The sequence below is a fragment of the Rutidosis leptorrhynchoides genome, chromosome 10 (genome assembly GCF_046630445.1).
Source record: "Rutidosis leptorrhynchoides isolate AG116_Rl617_1_P2 chromosome 10, CSIRO_AGI_Rlap_v1, whole genome shotgun sequence".
Classification (NCBI taxonomy): Eukaryota; Viridiplantae; Streptophyta; class Magnoliopsida; order Asterales; family Asteraceae; genus Rutidosis; species Rutidosis leptorrhynchoides.
In genome coordinates, this window is record NC_092342.1 from 283149248 (window position 1) to 283169716 (window position 20469).

The 20469-nt window shown below is 34.9% G+C and overlaps 1 protein-coding gene and 2 non-coding genes across 3 annotated transcripts; all 3 read right to left on the reverse strand.

The window, feature by feature from the left end:
- Nucleotides 1-13859: 13859 nt before the first annotated feature.
- Nucleotides 13860-13933, reverse strand: TRNAI-AAU (transfer RNA isoleucine (anticodon AAU)). Its single transcript has one exon. It is a non-coding gene; the product is annotated as a tRNA-Ile (tRNA).
- A 93-nt stretch (nucleotides 13934-14026) lies between these two features.
- On the reverse strand, nucleotides 14027-14100 carry TRNAI-AAU (transfer RNA isoleucine (anticodon AAU)). Its single transcript has one exon. It is a non-coding gene; the product is annotated as a tRNA-Ile (tRNA).
- Nucleotides 14101-14508: 408 nt separating this feature from the next.
- LOC139871095 (ankyrin repeat domain-containing protein 2B-like) lies at nucleotides 14509-18547 on the reverse strand. The gene is made up of 7 exons (XM_071858836.1): nucleotides 18401-18547; nucleotides 17784-17990; nucleotides 17544-17692; nucleotides 16115-16289; nucleotides 15575-15667; nucleotides 15101-15240; nucleotides 14509-14891 (listed from the first exon to the last, which is right to left on the reverse strand). The coding sequence occupies exons 1-7, from the start codon at nucleotides 18545-18547 to the stop codon at nucleotides 14792-14794; spliced, it is 1011 nt and encodes a 336-aa protein (XP_071714937.1). The 3' UTR covers nucleotides 14509-14791.
- Nucleotides 18548-20469: the final 1922 nt, after the last annotated feature.

Genomic DNA, 20469 nt, shown 5'->3' on the forward strand with positions numbered 1-20469 from the left:
CACACGCGCGCGTTCGGGAGGAAATCGAATTGCACTACAGGAACCGGATCCTTTAAGCATCCTGAGGGATAGGCGGACCGGGTTTGAATCCAGAATGGATTCAGGAGAAAATCCCCCTGGAGTCAATCTGGATATTCATATTTAAGGCAGATTAATTAATAGGATGGAAAGAGCGAGACTCGAACCCATGACCTAACCCCTAGTCCCAACACCATCCTGAGAGGCAGGCGGACCGGGTTTGAATCCTGATTGGATTCCTATGGTCAATCTGAATATCCATATTTAAGGCAAATTAATTAATAGGATAGACAAAGCGAGACTCGAACACATGACCTAACCTCTAGTTCCAACACACAAGGTGAAGGGATGTCATTGAAGCAATGCTAACACTAATTAGTAACACATTCATTACTCATATATAGTTAACATTTACAAGAATAATTAGGAAATAAACAAGTAATTTTATCATTACTTGCACCTATTTTAGAAATGATATACATGTCTCTTTCGATTGAAATGTATTTTTGAGGTTATTGAAGCAACATCTTTTTGTATATTCTGATTTACAGTTTCTTGTGTGTTTATCTTGCATTCTCAGGGGGGGTCAGGTGTAAATTCAGAAACTCAGTAAAAGATGTCTTTTATTTAAACCTTTTCTTTTTTAAGGAAACTTCAAACACACCCTCTATTTTGCCTGCTTTTTCACCATCTTCCATAAATCTATCCCAATTTCGGTATAAAAATTAAATGAAAAATCTAACCATAACATAACACTTAAAGGTAATGATTAAGTCTTAGAATTCTAATATTATTTCAAATTTAAAACTATCCATTTCCATAAATAATGTAGCTTTTCACATTTCTAATTATAAAAAAAAAGTAAGTTTCAATTTAAAAAAAAAATGGGTAAATACCCTTTAATTTATGATTAATACAATTAAGTTTAAATAAATAGTATAAAAATAGACTTAACCAATTTCATAAACGTTATACTAGTTAGGATTTATATTATGGAGATTGTGATTGTGATACTGCTTTTAGTATAAAAAAATAACCTTTGAAACTTTAATATAACTTGTAGCTATTTCCCAATATATAATTATAATTATAATTTTAATAATAAAATAAAAATACTAATTAACATAAAAGTAATCAGTTAATGTACATATATTTTGCTAGTATTTTTATTAATAACATTGGTGGGATTTGACACCAACATACATTGGCACAAAAAATATTTATATTATTCTTATTCTTATTCTTATTAATAACTAGTCCGGTCCGGCCCGAACGATACGGCGGGAGCTTTCGGCCGGTGTATTCATATTTAACGCAGTTTTATTACAGAAGGGAAAACGGCCTATGTGTTATGTGTCGTTGTTGGTGTTGTCGTCTTTAGTCTTTTTTAAAATATGTCCGATTCGAACGTAGTTAGTTTTGTATTGTTGATAAATTAAATTCGAGCCTGAGGGTGCTGGCAGAAAAATTTAACTCGCGGCGAGCAGGAAGATACGGGCTGTCGTTGTGTTTAGCGTTTTTTAAAAAGTGTCCGTTTCGAACGTAGTTAGTATCGTTTTGTACATAAAATTATTTCGAGTATGACGGTGCTGTCGGAAAATTTTAACTCGCGATGAGCGGGAAGATACGGGTTGTCGTTGTGTTTAGCGTTTTTTAAAAAGTGTCTGTTTCGAGCGGGTTTTTTTTTCGTTTTGTTCATAAAATTATTTCGAGTATGATGCTGCTGTCGAAGAAATTTAACTCGCGGTGAGCGGGAAGATACGGGCTGTCGTTGTGTTTAGCGTTTTTTAAAAAGCATCCGTTTCGAATGTAGTTAGTCTCCTTTTGTTCATAAAAATATTTCTGAGTTTAACGGTGTGGTCAGTGAAATTTAACTCGAAGCGAGGAGGAAGATACGGGCTGTCGAAGTGTTTGGGTGAAGGTTTTATTTTAATTTAGAGAGTTTATATTTTAACCCCTGAAGTTTTGTGTATTTTTTGTAAGGTGGTTATGTTTGAGGGGGGGAAATGTAAAATCAAGTGTGAAAGGGAAATGTTACTGTTGTACTTTTTGTAATGTTCAGACGACCACAAAGGCCACGACAGTTAGTATGTATAGGGTTTAATAATTAAACTATTAAAGATTATTAAGTTGAATATCAATCATAAGATTATTCAACGTGTATCTATGCGGCAGCGACGGAGCTTATGTAGGGCAGGGGTGCCATGGTTCCCCCAAAAAAATATGTCCTTAATAGTAAATTCTACTGTATTGTTTTAGGGGCTATACATTGTAAATTTAAATATTGACATCATCAGCCTCGCTAGTATACTGCATACAGTTTTGATTAAGTTATTATGGCATCTCATTGTAAATGTTCAAGCTCCGTCGCTGCTATGTGGTACAGGTTAAAAGTATTTAGCAATTAATTTCTAATATTCTTGCTGTTCAAAAAAATAATCTAATATTCTTGTGTAATAGAATTTATACTTAATGCATGCTTAAGAAAGTAATATGAGTATTGGATTGAATTAATGAGTACTTAATTAACGTGTTAATATTTACGAATTTTCATTTTAATTATATACGACTTAACGCGTGAAATAATAATAAACATTTGCATAGCCATATTTATATTATTCAGTAAAAAATATTAATTGTGTCTACAATTGTAACGGGTGAATATTAAAACCATACTCCATAGATGACGAATCTTATTTAATACATGCATGTCTATGCGTATGCAAAACGTCTATATTTGAGTCTTACATTTTTCCCGAGAATAAATAACCACGTAGTTGACTTGACGTTCCATGCAATTAAAACTTTATGATTTTTTTCCCTTTGATTAGAGTGATTGTCTGATATTCTTTTTATATTTTGCAGGATTTCAAAAAAAAAAAAAAAATAGTTTATGTAAATTGCTCTTCTACAATTTGTTAGAACATTTAAAGTTTAACCATCCATAACCATTAAATTTTTTTTTTTTTTTTTTTTCAAATCTTTCCAACATGTTTCCTATATGTGTATAGTTTAGTTGTTACATAGAATCTTCTATATATCAAATAAAGAGATTGCCTTTTATATTGCTTTTCTAAAAATATCAAAATACAAAGTGAAGGTCATATACAAACCAAGCCGTTAGTTTCACATGTTATCCTACAGCTACAATTAACTAATACTACGTACCAATATAGCCTTTTATATCAAGATGATTAATGTTATTAGCCAAAGTTGAATGGGTCAATTGACCCCATAAAACTAAATGTGGCTCACTGGCTCCGCCACTGCATAGAATCTAAATTTCGTCTTAGTTAAGTACTTAAGTAGGACTTAGCACGTGCTATAGAAAGACATTGCAAAGCCATATTTATATTATTCAGTATAAATGTATTAACCTTGGCTACAATTATAACGGGTTAATATTAAAACCATACTCTGCGAGTTTACTTAGAACCCATTGAGATTACGGGACACTACTAGTTTGAACTTTTTTAATATAAATTGTATAGGACACCACTAAATTTAACTGCACGACTCATATATTTTCTGGATTGATAGTTTTCTTTTAAATTCTATAAGATACCACTAAATTTAACTACTTGAACCTCATATATTCTTCGAATTATTAGTTTTTTGAAATTAAACTACACAATATAGCATTCAAATTTATTTAGTATTGAAAAAAATTCGGAACTCCATTGAGTTACAATCTTGAAATCGTCACTACATACTCTATAGATGAAGAATCTTATTTAATATACTCCCTCCGTCCCAATTTAATAGTCCACAGACAAAAAAAAATACACAGTTTAAGAAAAAGTGACTGTCACATGTACTTTTTGTCTACTTTTTCCCTGCTTTCCAGTATTACTCATTACTTTTTACGTATATTTTTGTCTTACTTAAATAATGCAAGGGTATACAAGTACTTTAGCCAAGTATTTATTTTCATCTATGGAAGTGGACTATTAATTTGAGACGAATAAAAAAGAAAAGGTAGACTATTAATATGGGAGAGTATGCATGTATGTCATATGTGTATGTACGGTTGTGTTTTGAAATTTGAAAGCAAAAGTAAAATACTACTCCGTATACAAGTAGTAGTAATAGTGAATAGATTTTTTTTTTTTAAAAAGGTGTATTGGACAGAGTAAGTATTGACCCGGGTAACCCGGTACTTTCGGGTAATGTCAGCGCAACAATAGGATCCGGGAATCGCGCCAGCCCATTTAACTATTTTAGCCCGTTTAACAAGAATAACAATTCCCGATTTAATCGCCGACTCTTGTTTATCATTTACACATCACGCTCACGACTTCTTTAATAATTTTAAAACATATATTCCGTTTTTTTTGTTTTAAAAATAAATTAATATTAGTGATTACGATTATAATAGTAACTTTCAAATAGCAACATATTAAGATCGTAGAAGTTGGGATAGGTTCGAGGTGAAAGGAAAATAAGTTAAGTTTGAAACTGGTGGGGCTATGAGAAGTTGTAGGCACGTGATGGAAGTAAATGCAGGTTAAAAAAGACAAAGTTTGAGGGAAGGTTACATTTATGATGTCGTGTACGTGTAAAGATGTCAGTGGTTCATAAGACAGAATTTGGGTCCCACGATATAGAAAGGGCAATGATATGTTAATGATAGATAACAGAGAAAGTATTTGTCACCTAAAATTCCATTTAATTCCACCACCAATATTTTCATCTCAATTTATTTTTTATTTATTTATTTTTTTTTTGGCAAAAAACTTTAACTATAAAAAACTCGAGCTTCATCATAAAGATGAAAACTCGCAACAGAATACAAACAAAGGCAACGAGTCCCACTAAAAAACAAACATCCATTACCAGACCTATCGAACTAACCAGCAACATAAAAAGAAACCAAAACACTTAACAAGATCGAAAGGAGGATCAAGCACCAACAAAAAAACAACCGAATCATGAAACAACAAAACCCTCATCATCTCAATTTATTTATTAATATATTTATATGTATATTTATTAAACTTTATTAGTACAATGTTAATATCGAATTATTGAGAGTTGTTACTTGTATATTACGGAGTAATATTGATATTTCGTATATGGGTTCAGAAATGGGGCGAAGAGCGAGATCAGAGGTGCTGACGTCAACGAAAATAAAATACTCAATAGCATTTGTTTATGAAATAATTTTTTAGCTTTTCTGCCCAATCGCTACATAAACAGAATACAATGTCTTATTCTCCAAAATGCTTTTTGAGGTCACTTGCTTTGGATTTGTTATGGTATCGATTGATGACAATAATTGTTTTTCTAGAATAGATTCAAACGATATAAGAGAATAAATTAGTATATGTATTTTTTAAAGTATATAACAATGTAATGAACGTATTAAAAGGATTTGACAAGATCAAATAGATGGATAGATAAAACCACTATGTGTGAGAGAGAAACTTCTAGAGAGAGAAACTTTGTGAGAGAGAGGAATGAGAGGGCTGGCGGCACGACTAGAGCACGGGAGAGGTACAACGGCGGCGACTATAGGCATCCAAACAGGTGGTCTAACAGAAACGATCTTACATCGTTCATGTTCTTCAATTTCCCGGAAGATTGTAAGGTGGTAGATCTTTGGAGGGTCTTCAAACCATATGGTGCGGTCCGTGATGTGTATATTGCAAGAAGAAGGCTTCGCAACGGGGCTAGATTTGCATTCGTAAGATTTGCAGATGTCAAAGATGGTAAGAGATTGTTAAAGGCGCTGGAGAACATTAAAATAGGTGGCCTACTCATTAGGGTTTTCATGGCCACTAATCGAAGACCGGTGGACAAGATGAAGGATAACATATCAGAGAAGGATGGGTTACATGATGATTGGCCTCCTTTAGGTGGTCACGTGAACAGAAACAACCTCCAGGATGGTAGGAGATTTAGGGATGTGATTGATAATAACTACAGCAAGGAAGATTTACGTTCAAAGCTTGACAACAATAGGAACTTCAACAACAAAAACGTGTCTGGTGACCTACGTTCCAAACTTAACGACAACAGAAGGTTTGAAAGTAACCCGATGATGAACCAAACTTGCAAGATAAAGGAAAAGATAGTGGTGGTGGATGACGATTGTAATGAAGAATTGCTCAAGAATGCTATTGTGGGTGACGCTTTGAACCTGGATACCATTAAAAATCTTGAATTAATATGTAAGGAGGAAGGATTTACAGACGTCCAGGTTAAATTATTGGGTGGTCTTAGTGTCATACTCATCTTTAACACACCTGATGCGGCAACTAACCTGATAAATCAATCTAACCACCCACTTAGAAAGTGGATTAACAAAGTGTCAATGTGGGACACCGAAAAATGGCCTGATGGAAGGATGACTTGGCTAAGAATCTACGGGGTTCCTGTCCATTGTTGGACAGAACAGACATTCGGTTCCATTGCTGAGTGGTGGGGTACGATTTACGAATTCGATAATTGCTCGCTTGTTGGTAACCAGAAGTTGTCGTTTGGGAGAGTCTTTGTTAAATTATCCAATCCAGAGGTTGTAGATGACTCCCTAAAATTGAAGCACAGGAAGAATATTTACTTTATTAATATTAAAGAAGAGGAGAAGAAATTTCCCGTTTTGGGTATTGATGACAGCGATAGTGATGATCAATCTCAGTCCTCATGTTACAGTTCTGATTTTATAGATTCAGATGATGCATTAGATAGCGATGAATTCTTCGGGTCATTTGATGATGAAGGAGCTTCATACCAAGATTTAGATGATAATAGTGATGAAGATTATGGTAAAGAGGAGAAGGTTGATTCTGAATCTGTGGCACAACCTGTGATGGAGGAGACCGGAATTAATGCCGGAATTAATGCCGGTAAATCTTATCGGAATAAGTCTGATGGCGAGGAAGATCGAGAGTCGGGTTGTCTTGGGAAAAATGATACGATAGAGACTAACGAGGAAGTTGTGGCAGAGACATTGAATAACCCTAATCCTTGTCCCGAGGAATTTGTCGCGCGTGGGGTTAATGTTACGTCAGATAACCATTCGAATTCCAAGTCTTCTGTTGAGATTAATGTTAATAATGTTGGGCCTGAGGGTTGTTTTAGTGGGCCAAACAATAATTCTGATTTGGGCCTGGAAAATACCCAAGATAGCTCATTTAATTCTGGTGAGAAGTCAAGGACTGTTGGGCCTGAAGATAAACAATACCCAATTCCAGACCCAGTTGAACTCGAGAAAGACAAGAAGGAGAGAGTAGGTATCGATCCAAAAGGTGTAACGAAAAATAAAAGGAGGTCAAGCAATTCTTCCAAGCGTAGCTCCAGATCTACTGAAGTATCCATCTGTAATGGATGTTACTTGAATTCAATCGGAAATTGGAAGGCTTCATCTCGGATCAAAAGGGTCAAGAACTTGGCTAGAGGTGGTTATAATCTTACTGAGGACAATCGACACAGGTGCAAAACTTGTACTAGGAAATTGAGAACTAAAAGTCAGAAAACAAAATCTAATTCGGTGAAAGATATTGGGGAATCTGAGGGTCATTCGATTAGCAAGGCTGAATTAAAGGAATTTGGGGAGCAGATTGGGTTGAGGTGGACAACCCTCAACCCCCAGTAAGATTTCTTATTTCCTCTTCGTCTGTTTTTGTTTATTTATGAAGATACTTTCAGTAAATGTGCGAGGTTTTGGGGTAAAGGGCAAATTTAGTTGGGTCAAGGGTTTATGTTTCAACGAAAGACCTGATATTGCGGCTTTCCAGGAGACCAAATGCAGGTTTTTGAATGATAATTGGGTTCATGCTCTATGGGGAAACAGTAATTGCGGTTTTATTCAAAGGGAAGCAATGGGATATTCGGGGGGTATGCTTTTGATTTGGGATACCACCTGCTTTACAGCTTCTAGTGCTATAGGTAATGAATATTTTTTAGCTATTCGAGGTAATTGGTGCGGTTCCGGGCGTGAAGCAATAATTGTCAATGTTTATGGACCGCACACTGATGAGAAAAAGAAAGCGATGTGGAATTCGCTAAATAGTTTAATGTGTAATATTGATTCGAGTTGGGTATTATGTGGAGATTTTAATGAAGTTAGGGAGATTTCGGATCGAATGAATTGTGTATTTCATCAAGCACGAGCAGCACGTTTCAATGATTTCATTATAAAGAACAATTTGATTGAGATACCAATTAATGGAAGGAAATTCACACGTATTAGCGATGATGGTTCGAAATTTAGTAAGCTCGACCGATTCCTTGTTAATGACAAGTTTATTAGTCTTTGGGAGGATTTATCGGTTGTTGCATTAGATAGGCGCGAATCGGATCATTGTCCATTAATACTCAGGGATAAAGTTGTGGACTTTGGTCCCAAACCTTTTAAAGTTTTTGATGATTGGTTTTCGAGAGACGGTGTTGATAGAATTGTAAAAGCAGCGTGGGAGAAGCCGGTCACGGGATCAAGAAAGGATTGTAACTTTAGAGACAGGCTCAAGAACGTCAAAAATGATTTGAAAGTTTGGAGTAAAAGTGAATTTGGAGGCCTTGATAACGAAATAACCGCTTTAAAGAATAAGGCCTCAAAGTTCGAACTACTTGCTGAGACTGGAAACCTTAGCGAAGATGATCGATTGACATGGTTAGAGGCACGTAAGTGTTGGATTGAAAAAGAAAAAATTAAAGCGGGGATGTTAAAACAAAAGGCGCGCATCCGATGGATTCTTGAAGGCGACGAAAATTCGAGGTATTTTCACTCATCCATTCGACGTAGGTACAACAAATGCAATATTCGGGGCTTAAACTTAAATGGGGAATGGAATGAAAATCCTGGTGTAATAAAGGATACTGTTTTCAAACACTTTCAAAACATTTTTGGGCAGAAAAATTCCAACAGGCCTTCGATTGTGAGTTGGGCCGATGGGCCTGGGCCTGGTATAAACAGACTGACCGAAGCTGAAACAGTAGGCCTAGAGACTAAATTTGAGGAAAAAGAAATCTGGGAAGCTGTCCGTGGATGTGGGAGCTCCAAAGCCCCCGGCCCGGACGGTTTTAATATGGGTTTTTTCAAGAAATTTTGGAGTGTTATAAAGGGGGATCTCATCGAGGCTATTAATGGGTTCTGGGAAAATGGTGAAATATCAAGAGGGTGTAATGCTTCGTTCATCACACTTGTTCCAAAAAAGTCCGACCCTCTTTGTTTAAATGACTACCGTCCAATCAGTTTAATAGGTAGTTACTACAAAATTATTGCTAAACTCCTTTCTAATCGCCTTAAGAACGTGGTACCTAACCTTGTGGGATTCGAGCAAAGCGCATTTATAAAAGGGAGAAACATTTTGGACGGGGCGTTAATTGCTAATGAATCATTGCATTTTTTGAAACATAAGCGGTTAAGGAGTTTGATTTTTAAAGTGGATTTCGAAAAGGCGTTCGATTGTTTAAATTGGGAATTCTTAATGGAGATTATGGGAATAATGGGTTTCGGTTCAAAATGGAAAAAGTGGATTCTTTCTTGTTTCAAATCGGCCTCGCTCTCGGTCCTTGTTAACGGGTCACCTACCAACGAATTTAGATTAGAGTGTGGTGTAAGGCAGGGGGACCCGCTTTCCCCCTTCCTTTTTATTTTGGCGGCGGAGGGTCTAAATGTTTTGACCAAAACCGCCGTGTTGAATAATTTGTTCACGGGTGTTGAGATTGGAGCTGAAAAGATCCCCATTTCACATCTCCAATATGCGGACGACACAATTTTCTTTGGTGCGTGGTGCGAGAATAATATCCAAAACCTTATGAAACTTCTCAAGTGTTTCGAGTTAACCTCCGGGTTGAAAGTAAACTTTCATAAGAGTAACTTACTCGGAGTCGGTGTTGACAAGTCTGAGGTGGAGAGTGTTGCAAAAAAATGTGGTTGTAATGTTGGTTCACTCCCGTTTATCTACCTTGGTCTCCCGGTGGGTGGTAATATGAAAAAGGCGGAAAGTTGGAAACCGGTTATTAATAAATTTGAGAAAAGACTTTCGGATTGGAGGGCTAGATCGGTGTCATTTGGTGGACGTTTGACCCTTGTTAAATCGGTGTTAAATAGTCTCCCGTTGTACTACTTCTCGCTCTTTCGTGCCCCGCCATGTGTGTTAAAAAAACTCGAGTGTGTAAGACGTTCTTTCTTTTGGGGCGGGTCGGGAAATAAATGCAAACTATCTTGGGTCAAATGGGATGAAACACTTTTACCTTATCGTTTGGGCGGGCTTAATCTTGGGTCACTTAAAAGCAAGAACATGGCGTTGATCGGCAAGTGGTGGTGGAGGTTTAATACCGAATCTACTTCCTTGTGGGTCAAGGTCATTTCTAGCATTTACGGCCACGGGGGTGGCCTCGGTCCTACTAATGTTTCTTGTGGTAATTCTTATAGTTCAACATGGAAAGAAATCATCAAAACAGGAAGCGATATTGAAGATTTAGGACTGAGCTTTAAAAACTCCTTTGTAAAAAAAATAGGAGATGGTGCGGCAACTTCGTTTTGGAATGACTCGTGGATCGGCGACACGGTGCTGAAAAATAAGTTCAAAAGACTAGCAAGGCTTGAGGAGAACCTACAAGTGACAGTTAAAGATCGGGTGAAACAAAACGGCTCCAAGTGCATTGGTAATTGGTCATGGACGAGGCAACCCACTGGTAGAGCTAATGGAGAGTTAACTGAATTAGCCAGACTGGTGGAATCAGCTTCTATTCAGCCCCACAAAGACGATGGGTGGATTTGGTCATTAAACAGCAATGGGTACTTCACGACAGGTTGTTTATCGGATTTCATTAACTTGAAAATATTACATGCGGGTCAGAATAATAGAGAGACTTTGAGGAACAATCTTGTCCCGAAAAAAATTGAAGTGTTTTCATGGAGAGCAAGGAAAAAGCGTATCCCGGTTTTGGTCGAGTTGGACAAGAGAGGGATTGATCTAAACTCAGTTCGTTGTCCGCTTTGTGACGACGATATTGAATCGGTCAATCACTCCCTCATCCTATGCAAGCAAGTGAGTGGAATTTGGCGTAAAGTCTTTGAATGGTGGGGACTCAACGGGCTCCCGTCGGTGCAAATTGAGGAGTTACTAAGTAATACGAATCCAGGAAGCTCAGATATCGGCAAAAGCATTTGGCAAGCGGTTACATGGTCGTGTTGTTATTTGATTTGGAAAAACCGGAACCAAAAGGTGTTTTCAAATAAGTGTTGGAATATCCCGGTTGCCCTAAACGAGATTCAAGTAAAAAGTTTTGAGTGGATTGCGAAAAGATGTAAGAAAAAATCAATCGACTGGCATACTTGGCTACATAATCCGCATACTTTTCTTTCTTAAGTTTAGTTGTATCGCGTATGTAGATCGAGTTGCTATCTTGGCATCTCTTCGTGTTTCCTTATTTTGTATGTAAGCATGTAGATCGAGCATGTACTGATGCCATTAGGCTACTGTATTCTTGTGTTGGTGATCAATAAAATCATATTTTGCTTTTCAAAAAAAAAAAATAGATGGATAGATAACGAAAAAGAGTACAGCTACTAGACATGACTGCATTGACTGGGAACACCAGTCAGGGACATCAACACAACACATCACACCTACCATTCCTTTAAGGCTAGCTACCTATGCAATCTCTACTAACTATCAACTATTCTTATTGTATCTATTTGGATTTTATATAAATATATATCTAGTAGGAATAGGATAGGATAATACTAGACGCTCTTAATATAAACTAGTTGTGGAGCCCTCGCTTCGCGCCGGGGGCTCTGTTTTGAATGCGAGTTAAAAAAAAAGTCTTGATCTATTTTGTAAAAAAGAATTTTTTTCGACATAACATTGAAGGGTTGTTCCTTTTGTAGAAGTTGCTTCTTTTAGCGTTCGAGTTTTATTTAAAAAAAAAAGTTAGTAAAGTGGGGGTTCTATTTGTATTTTAATAAAAGTTAGTGGGTTAAGTTTGTGAAATTTGAAAAAACTTTACGTATAAAGTGAGGGTTCGATTTGTATTTTAATAAAAATTAGGGGGTTAAGTTTGTGAAAATTGAATATTAGTAAAAAAAAGTTAGTAAAGTGGGGGTTCGATTTGTATTTTAATAAAAGTTAGGGGGTTAAGCTTGTGAAATTTGGGGAAAAATATACGTGTAAAGTGGGGGGTTCGATTTGTATTTTAATGAAAGTTAAGGGGTTAAGTTTGCGAAAAGTGGAAAATAAATAGTACTATTCATTTCCACTTTACCTTTTAGATAATTTATTCTAAAAAAAAAGTTAATAAAGTGGGGGTTCGATTTGTATTTTAATAAAAGTTAGTGGGTTAAGTTTGTGAAATTTGAAAAAACTTTACGTATAAAGTGGGGGTTCGATTTGTATTTTAATAAAAGTTAGGGGGTTAAGTTTGTGAAAATTGAATATTAGTAAAAAAAAAAAAAGTTAGTAAAGTGGGGGGTTCGATTTGTATTTTAATAAAAGTTAGGGGGTTAAGCTTGTGAAATTTGGGAAAAAATATACGTGTAAAGTGGAGGTTCGATTTGTATTTTAATAAAAGTTAAGGGGTTAAGTTTGCAAAAAGTGAAAAAATAAATAGTACTATTCATTTCCACTTTACCTTTTAGATATAGGTATATAATAAGATTAAAGAGAAAAAAAAATTATATAACAATTGATTATAACTTAGGTCTATTTACATCTATATAGGTGTAGTATATATATTTTGTTTATGACCAAGTATGCGTGTAAACAACAAAAAGATTTTATGTTTTTTAGTAAAAGGAGGGAGAACTTTCTTTATCATGGTGAAAAAAACAACTTAATTAGTTGAACTGTCAGCTTTTTAAACATGCATAATTAGCAGTGGAGGATCTAGGTTTCGTAGTCACTGGTGTCACTAGTTAAAAGTTCAAAAAAATTACACTATCGAGTGGTGTCACACACAAAAAATTACACTATCCAGTGGTATCACTAGTTAAAAATTCCAAAAATTTTCCACTGCATCGCGTATTTCAGTGGTAGCCCGTGCTACCACTGGATACAATATACATCCGCCCCTGATAATTAGTCCATGTTTCAGAGCCAACACAAGGGCGAATTTACATTAGCACCTATGGGGTTTTTGGACTCCACTATTTTAATTTACTCTTAAAATTCTATAAGACACCACTAAATTTAAAGATACGACTTCATTTATATTAAATTTAATGATTTTTTTGGAGTAAATAGTCATATTTTAAGAAAATAAATATTACGAAGTACCACTTTAATTATATATGACGCCATTGAGTTATGACGTTATTGAGATTTAATATGAAATCGCCACTAAGCTAACATCGTATAATGATCCACATTGTTAACTGTACGAATTATTATTCTTCTATATTATGCTATTGAACAAAACTAAGAAGTGTGGTTTTTACCAATTCTCATTTGATCGATATGATATAACTAGAAACGAAAACAAACTTATTTTTCTTATTCGTGCATGTGATCTATAAATTTGTTTTATATTCGAGTAGTCTTAATAACAGAGTATCAAATTTCGTGTTTCATGAACATATTATCAGCTATATTTTAACGGATATAAAGAAATAAAGAATGATGATGGTAAATCTAACTATTTTGAATTTATTTATTACATGTATTCCATGATGATAAAAAAAAAAAAAAAAGATTCTGATAATTTTAATTTGCCCATGTTTTGTGTGATAATTTTATTTTATTTTAGCAAAAATAGATATATTACATATATATAAAAAGATTTTGAACATATCCTGCATACATAGAATTAAACTGAGATAATAAGAGTGTAGCATATCATACATGTTATTATGTTAAAATAAAAAAATAAATAAAATGAAATTAAAAAAGTAGCACATGCAAGTCTCGAACCTGCGACCTTCGCGTTATTAGCACGACGCTCTAACCAGCTGAGCTAATAGGCCTCGATTTTAATTAAACTGAGATAACAAGTGTGTAGCATATCATACATGTTAAAATAAAAAATAATAAAAAAAATAAAATTCAATTAAAAAAAGTGGCCCATGCAGGTCTCGAACCTGCGACCTTCGCGTTATTAGCACGACGCTCTAACCAGCTGAGCTAATAGGCCTCGATGTTAATTATTTACAATAATATGTTCAAGTAACAACTTAAAATCGTACAACAACGACATATAAACAAGGTCATATGTTAATGGGTTAGTATATTTTATATTATCGCGATACTAGTTCAATAATAAGATGATTTATAAAGTTATTAATTATACCATGGTCGGTGCCTGTTTTATATTGACTATTTCTGTAATTCATTTGGTCGAAACCGAAAACAAACTCCAATTTTCAGCTTCAAAAAAATATTACTCCTAATCATCTTAATTTGCTAAGGATTAAAAGCCCAAATGGCCCAATTCCCGGGATGTACATAAAAAGTTATCATGCTTTTTCGGAAGAGTATGAACTATGAAATTTCTTATTAGTTACTCCGTATTACAAACCAAATACTTTGCTTGAAACAAAAACCAAACCAATAAATTCTTAAATTTCAACCTTCCTGAAAACTGAATCTAATACTAATTCACTTGAAGATATAATTTCCGGAGTATAAAATTAACTTGACATCCATCACAATAGCTTCCAGGTACACAAACCGAATTTACCAAAAAGACGACAAGGTCAATTATGTAATTTCACCACTAAAAAAAAAACAAATAACACACACCAACATTAGCACTCATTTAACGATCTAATAATTCAACAGAAGACACGTTGAAAGTGTACACTCGCCGAAAACCAAAAATCCACTTATAGGAAAGCATCCTTCTCGAGCAGCTTCAATACCTCATTCTGGTTGTTCAGTTTCGCGACATCAATCGGTGTCTTCCCATCCATGTTTTGCAGAGTGCTAAATCAAAAAATTCAAAATTTTAAATCACAACAGAAGTTAAAAATACAAAGAGAAGACAAAAAAGTGTCTGTCAAGCCTGATCCAACAAATTTTAACAAGTTCCGAAAAATAGCTCTTATTGACCCGTTACCCAAACCACCCAAACATCCGTTTTGCCACCTCTAAGTCAATAAAGCAAATGTGGTTAGGGAAATTGGTAAGCTTACACGGCTGCACCATTATCAAGTAAGAGGGCAACACATTCTTTTCTTCCATAACCAGCAGCATAATGGAGGGCAGTATTTTTGTTCTTATCTAATGCATCCACCTTTGCTCCAGCTTCAAGAAGAACCTGAGCACATTTCACCTACAATTGCGATATATCATTAAATAGGATCCCAAATTTCCTCTTTCACTATCATTGTTGAGTGGAGGTGACAATATATTTTATATCCAATCACAAACATTTAAAAGCACAAGTCAAACATAAGTACAAAGGTGTAAATTTTTAGGGAATCATGCCATATAATATAACAGTTGTTGAAAAGAAAATGAATAAGTGACAAATTGAGGTCAGTTACTGTACCAGTAATCACCAACAAAAAATATTTGAAGCGATATTTATAAAAATGTAACAATATACAGCAATGAAAAAAAAACAAAGCATATAATTTCCAGGATACAATCATAACATATCGTACCTCCCCATACCCACAGGCAAAATGTAATGCTGTCCTTCCCTCTGAATCTTCTTCGTCTTTATCAGCACCAGACTCTAATGCCTTCTTCAAACCCTAGTTAATTATGAAACCAAGAGAAATAAGCAAACTCATGTCTGCAGTTAGCATATGAAATTTATATTATTTCTATGATCAAGTTTGACACACACTCAGATTATACGATAATATGAATATTTTTAAGTTAAAGACGCCCAAGTGCATATTTATTTCATAAAACCTCCTAAATCATATTATTCATATAATCATAGTTCCAACTAAAGATGTATTTATTATTAACCTTGACACAACGTATCTTTCTAAAAAAAAAAAAAAAAAATTACCAGTACAAATATTACTTGTTTTGACCGTTGCTCAAACCGCCCATTTTTCGACCTCAACAATAAGTTGATTAAAAGTTAAAAATCAGCAAAAGGCATCCACCAATCGAATACGTGATTTGAACTAATTGGTATGACGATCAAAAGACCATAACAAAACAGTGTATACTTGAAGCTCAAGTACCTCAAAGTCACCAACACTAGCTGTCTGATGAACAATAGACTCATCCTCATTGACGACTTCTTCTTCTTCAGCTTCATCTACCACCGGATTTGCAGCAGAAGCGGTTGCATCTTCAGTGACTGCAAGACCCATTGCTTCACCCAGTTTCTTTAATACATCTTGATCATTCCAATACCTAGTTGTGGTCAAGAATGAAAAAAATCAAACAATTTCAAATTCATATCCTAATAAATACCGGATAACATTTCAGAAAATTACAAAGAAATCATAGTTAACTTCCCTCCATCCCCAGGCACTGTTATAGAAAACCATGATTACTCCCAATCAACAACAACAACAACAACAACAACAATACCCAATTCCACTAAAGTGGAGTATGGGGGAGGTTAAATGTAGACAGTCTTTCCTCTACCCTAAAGTAAAAAGGGAAGTCATTCCTTCACCCACGGATACCTATCGGTCCCCAGGTAGAGGAAGTCGTCCCTCCCTATTCTGTAGAGCAGGGAGGCTGCTTCCTAGGGACCTCCGGCCAGAAAGAACCATGAATTCTGATTACTCCCAATCAAGGTTGCAAAATTCGCTATTTGGGGATTAATCGGTCAGGACTTTGGAAGGATTAATCGGCAATTCGGGGATTAATCGGAGATTAATCGGATTGTACCGTATACATTTAAATATTAAATTTTAAGAATTATATGTATAACTATAGGAAAAAACCATAAATATAAAGATAATTTTTAACATAATTGTCTAAAATTGTTCATTTTGTTTCAAAACTATAAAATTTTAGTTTAAAGTCATGTTAAAATGTTAACCATTTTTGACTTTGACTGACTTTTATTACCAAATTCGATTTTGATCCATCAATTGACGTTGACCGTTTATTAAACGGATTTTTGGAAATCGGAACGGATTGCTCCTAAAAATGATTAATCGGCGAGTAATCGGGTTTTTTACAACACTGCTCCCAATTAATCCCCGATTAATCCTTTTTAAGAACAAACCGATCCGATTTTCTATAATCCGTTTTAGTTAATCGGTCAACGTCAGTTAAGGGTAAAAATCGGATTTTGTTGGTCGAAGTCAGTCAAAGTCCCCAAAAGTGGTCAACATTTTAACATGTATTTAAACTAGAATTTAAAATCTTTTGAACGAATGAACAATTAAGTTTATGTTTTTAGACAATTATGTTAAAGTTTATGTTTATGGCGTTCTTCACTATTTACACATAATTTTGAAATTTATTATATAAACGTATAAGAAATCCAATCCGATTAATCTCCGAATTGCCAATTACTCCTTCCAAAGTCCCGACCCAATAGTCCCCGAGTAGCAAGTTTGGAAACCTTGCCCTCAGATACACCCACGCGCGTGCACCACACAAAGAGAGACTATAATACAAAAATCATGATATTTATGATTGAAAAACCTCATCATAGCTGTCGGACCTCCAGATTCTATCTCTTCCAAAATAGGTTTCAATGCTGGATCCTCTTTTATACGTGCCATTCGCTCTTCTAGAAGATCCTTTTGAGCCGGATTAGATAAACTCTCAAGCATCTGAGACATTGATGGATCCTGCAATATATAGATAATTAAAAAAAGTCATTAGGGCTTATTACATTAGCACAACAGCATAGATTAACTTGATTAATACAGGTATCAATACCTGCATCATGGCACTACCAAGTCGCTCAGCCATGTTCATGAATTGTGGGTTCTGCATAACCTGCTGCATGGTAGAATAATACTGTTGCGTATCAAACTGGGGTACACCTTCATCGGCCCCTTGGAAAGTTTGTTGAAGTTGCTCAGCCATTTGGTTAAATGAAGGATCTTTTGCTATTTGCTCAGCTAATTCCTTAATGCTTGGATCCTGTAACCACCCCAAAAATATAAAATATGTAAATCACATCTGCACAAAGTCTGTACACTAGAACCCTTCAACTTGAAGCTAGTTATTGGCTTATTGCTAGAATTTTACAAGATCATGTGTCTTTTTATTAGATAGGTTAAAAGTACATTTGTATTTTAATCATAATGATACTAGGGAAGAGGAAGGATTGTCTACATTCTACATCCGCCACCTCACCTTCGTGGGATTGGGTATTGTTGTTATTGTATACTAGATTGTGTATCAACTGATTGTACATGGTCCGTTTAAACTTGTAACTCAATACAACAAAGATTTTAAGTCATAAAGAAAGAGATATGTGAACCCGTGTGCGTATGTAGACATATATGTAAATTATGTACTTGTGGATCAACATGATTAAGGTAACATACGTTAAGTAGGCCAGCCATTGATGAGAAGTCAAATGCACCACCGGGAAATCCGGCTCCAGCCATGGACGGTATATCTGATGAGCTTGATTCTGAAGATGTTTTCTTCACGGATGGATCAGTCTTTGCTTCTGCATTAAAAAAACACATTTATCAAAAAGTTTAAATCGATGCAAAAAAGAAAGGGATATCTTCTTTAGATAAACAAGACGAAGTAGAAATGCATCATCAACTTGGTAGATCTATCAGCCACACTTGAAAAACAACATACAAGGTATACGGTTGTTGGTCGCAATGACAGAAGAAAATGCTACTTAGAAGCTCTAATTAATTACAGACAGGAAAAAATCCCCATAAATATTGGGGCTTTACAAGGGGCTCATAACGTATATCTGGGAATTCTCCTTTTATATTTTTTTTCCTTCAACAAAACTACAAGCAGAATGTCATTCATTCTTGGTCCGCAAGTGAATCAGATGAAACAAATCATATTTAACCAGTTGGCCCAATAACGATCCAACTTGGAAGTTATATGATAACAAGATTAGAATTTTGAATATCACCGTAGGGACAGGCTAAGTATGTATATCACTTATATTGAGCTCTAAAATGGGAGGAATAATAACTAAGGGGAAAGAAGCACAAAAAGAAGATTAATACACACATCTGATATGAGTGTATCGGGTGACTGACGTATATGTTAAAACTTACAGGACATTATCTCAATCATATAGAATGCAAGAGAAAGAATAAGCACATACAAAAAATAAGTACAATCAACAATGAAGAAACATATTGCCAGTGTTGAAGCAAACGCATACTGAAGCCTTGATTACACATAAAACGAACAATAAGCGTTACGGTATAAAACTACCGAACCATGACCGTTTAACTAAACTCATGATCTAGAGTAGTTTAGTCTAAAATCCAATAGTAAGACAAGATTCAAAATGATGTGAATAGACAACCTAAACTAATAAGGACAAAACAATAAGCAACTTTTTTTGTATGTATCTTAAGAATGTGTGGTAATTAAGGGCGCGTTTGAGATACCAAAGAATATGCTACAACCATACTTAATGAGATTACTTCTTTACCAAATCCTGGAAATATAGAAATTTACAAAAAATTTAACTTTATCTCTTCTCACTTCTTTACGCTCGGAGTATCAAAATGAACTCTAAAATTCTTACTCATAATCGTCAACCACCCCATTAACTAAAAATTAAATACAATTAAAAAGACTCGTTTATCCAAGTATGTTCTCATACCGGACGCGTAACGTGAGCTTGATCTTTATCGAGATAGTTAAAGCGCATCATGTTTGGGTTTGCAATATTTGTGAGTTCAATCTAGTATCTAGTATATCAGCGTTAAAGGAAACAAGTAAATAATCGATATAACTAATTCGAAATTAATCAATCTTCACTAATTAAATTCATTTATCCATATTTCATATCTTCACTACTAAGTAACTACAAATAGATACACATACCAGTAGAAATCTCAGGTTTGACCGCAGCATCTTTCTCATTGACCTGTACCAAAAAACACAGCACAGGCAAACCATCAGCATAAACTAAACCCTAACAAATAAATTCACCTAGTAACATCAATGGATCAATCAAAACTAAACAGTGAATCTAGAAACCCTAATTACTTGAATTTTTAAAACTTAGCAAATTAAAGTGAGCCAAACGAGGAGAATTAAATTAAGAATTACTGTAAGAATTAAGAATTAACAGTGAACAGGAAGTTGAATTGATGAGTTTACCTGAGACATGATGATTGAGTTGTTGAATATAAATTAAAATAAGGAAATAATTTATAGATCGAGAAGGATTGAATGAAAATAGTTGGGTAATTGAGGTTTTTAATAAAGTTATTTACTCCAATTTAAATTTAAATTCAGATTCAGATATAAAGAAATGAATAAAATAAATATATTCAAGGATCAGGGGGAAGGAGAACACGAAGTATATAGATGTTAGAATAGAAGGTGAAAGTGTGGGCCATATCTATATCTCTCCAGAGTCCAGCCTGACACTAAAAGAAAGCGCACATGTTTCTGG

Coding starts and splice junctions, on each gene's coding strand:
- LOC139871095 (XM_071858836.1), bottom strand. CDS start 18,547: ATGTGTTTTTTTAATGCAGAAGCAAAGACTGATCCATCCGTGAAGAAA. Junction 17,991..18,400: donor CAATGGCTGGCCTACTTAAC/GTATGTTACCTT, acceptor GGGTGGTTACAG/GATCCAAGCATTAAGGAATT. Junction 15,668..16,114: donor CTAGTGTTGGTGACTTTGAG/GTACTTGAGCTT, acceptor ATAATTAACTAG/GGTTTGAAGAAGGCATTAGA.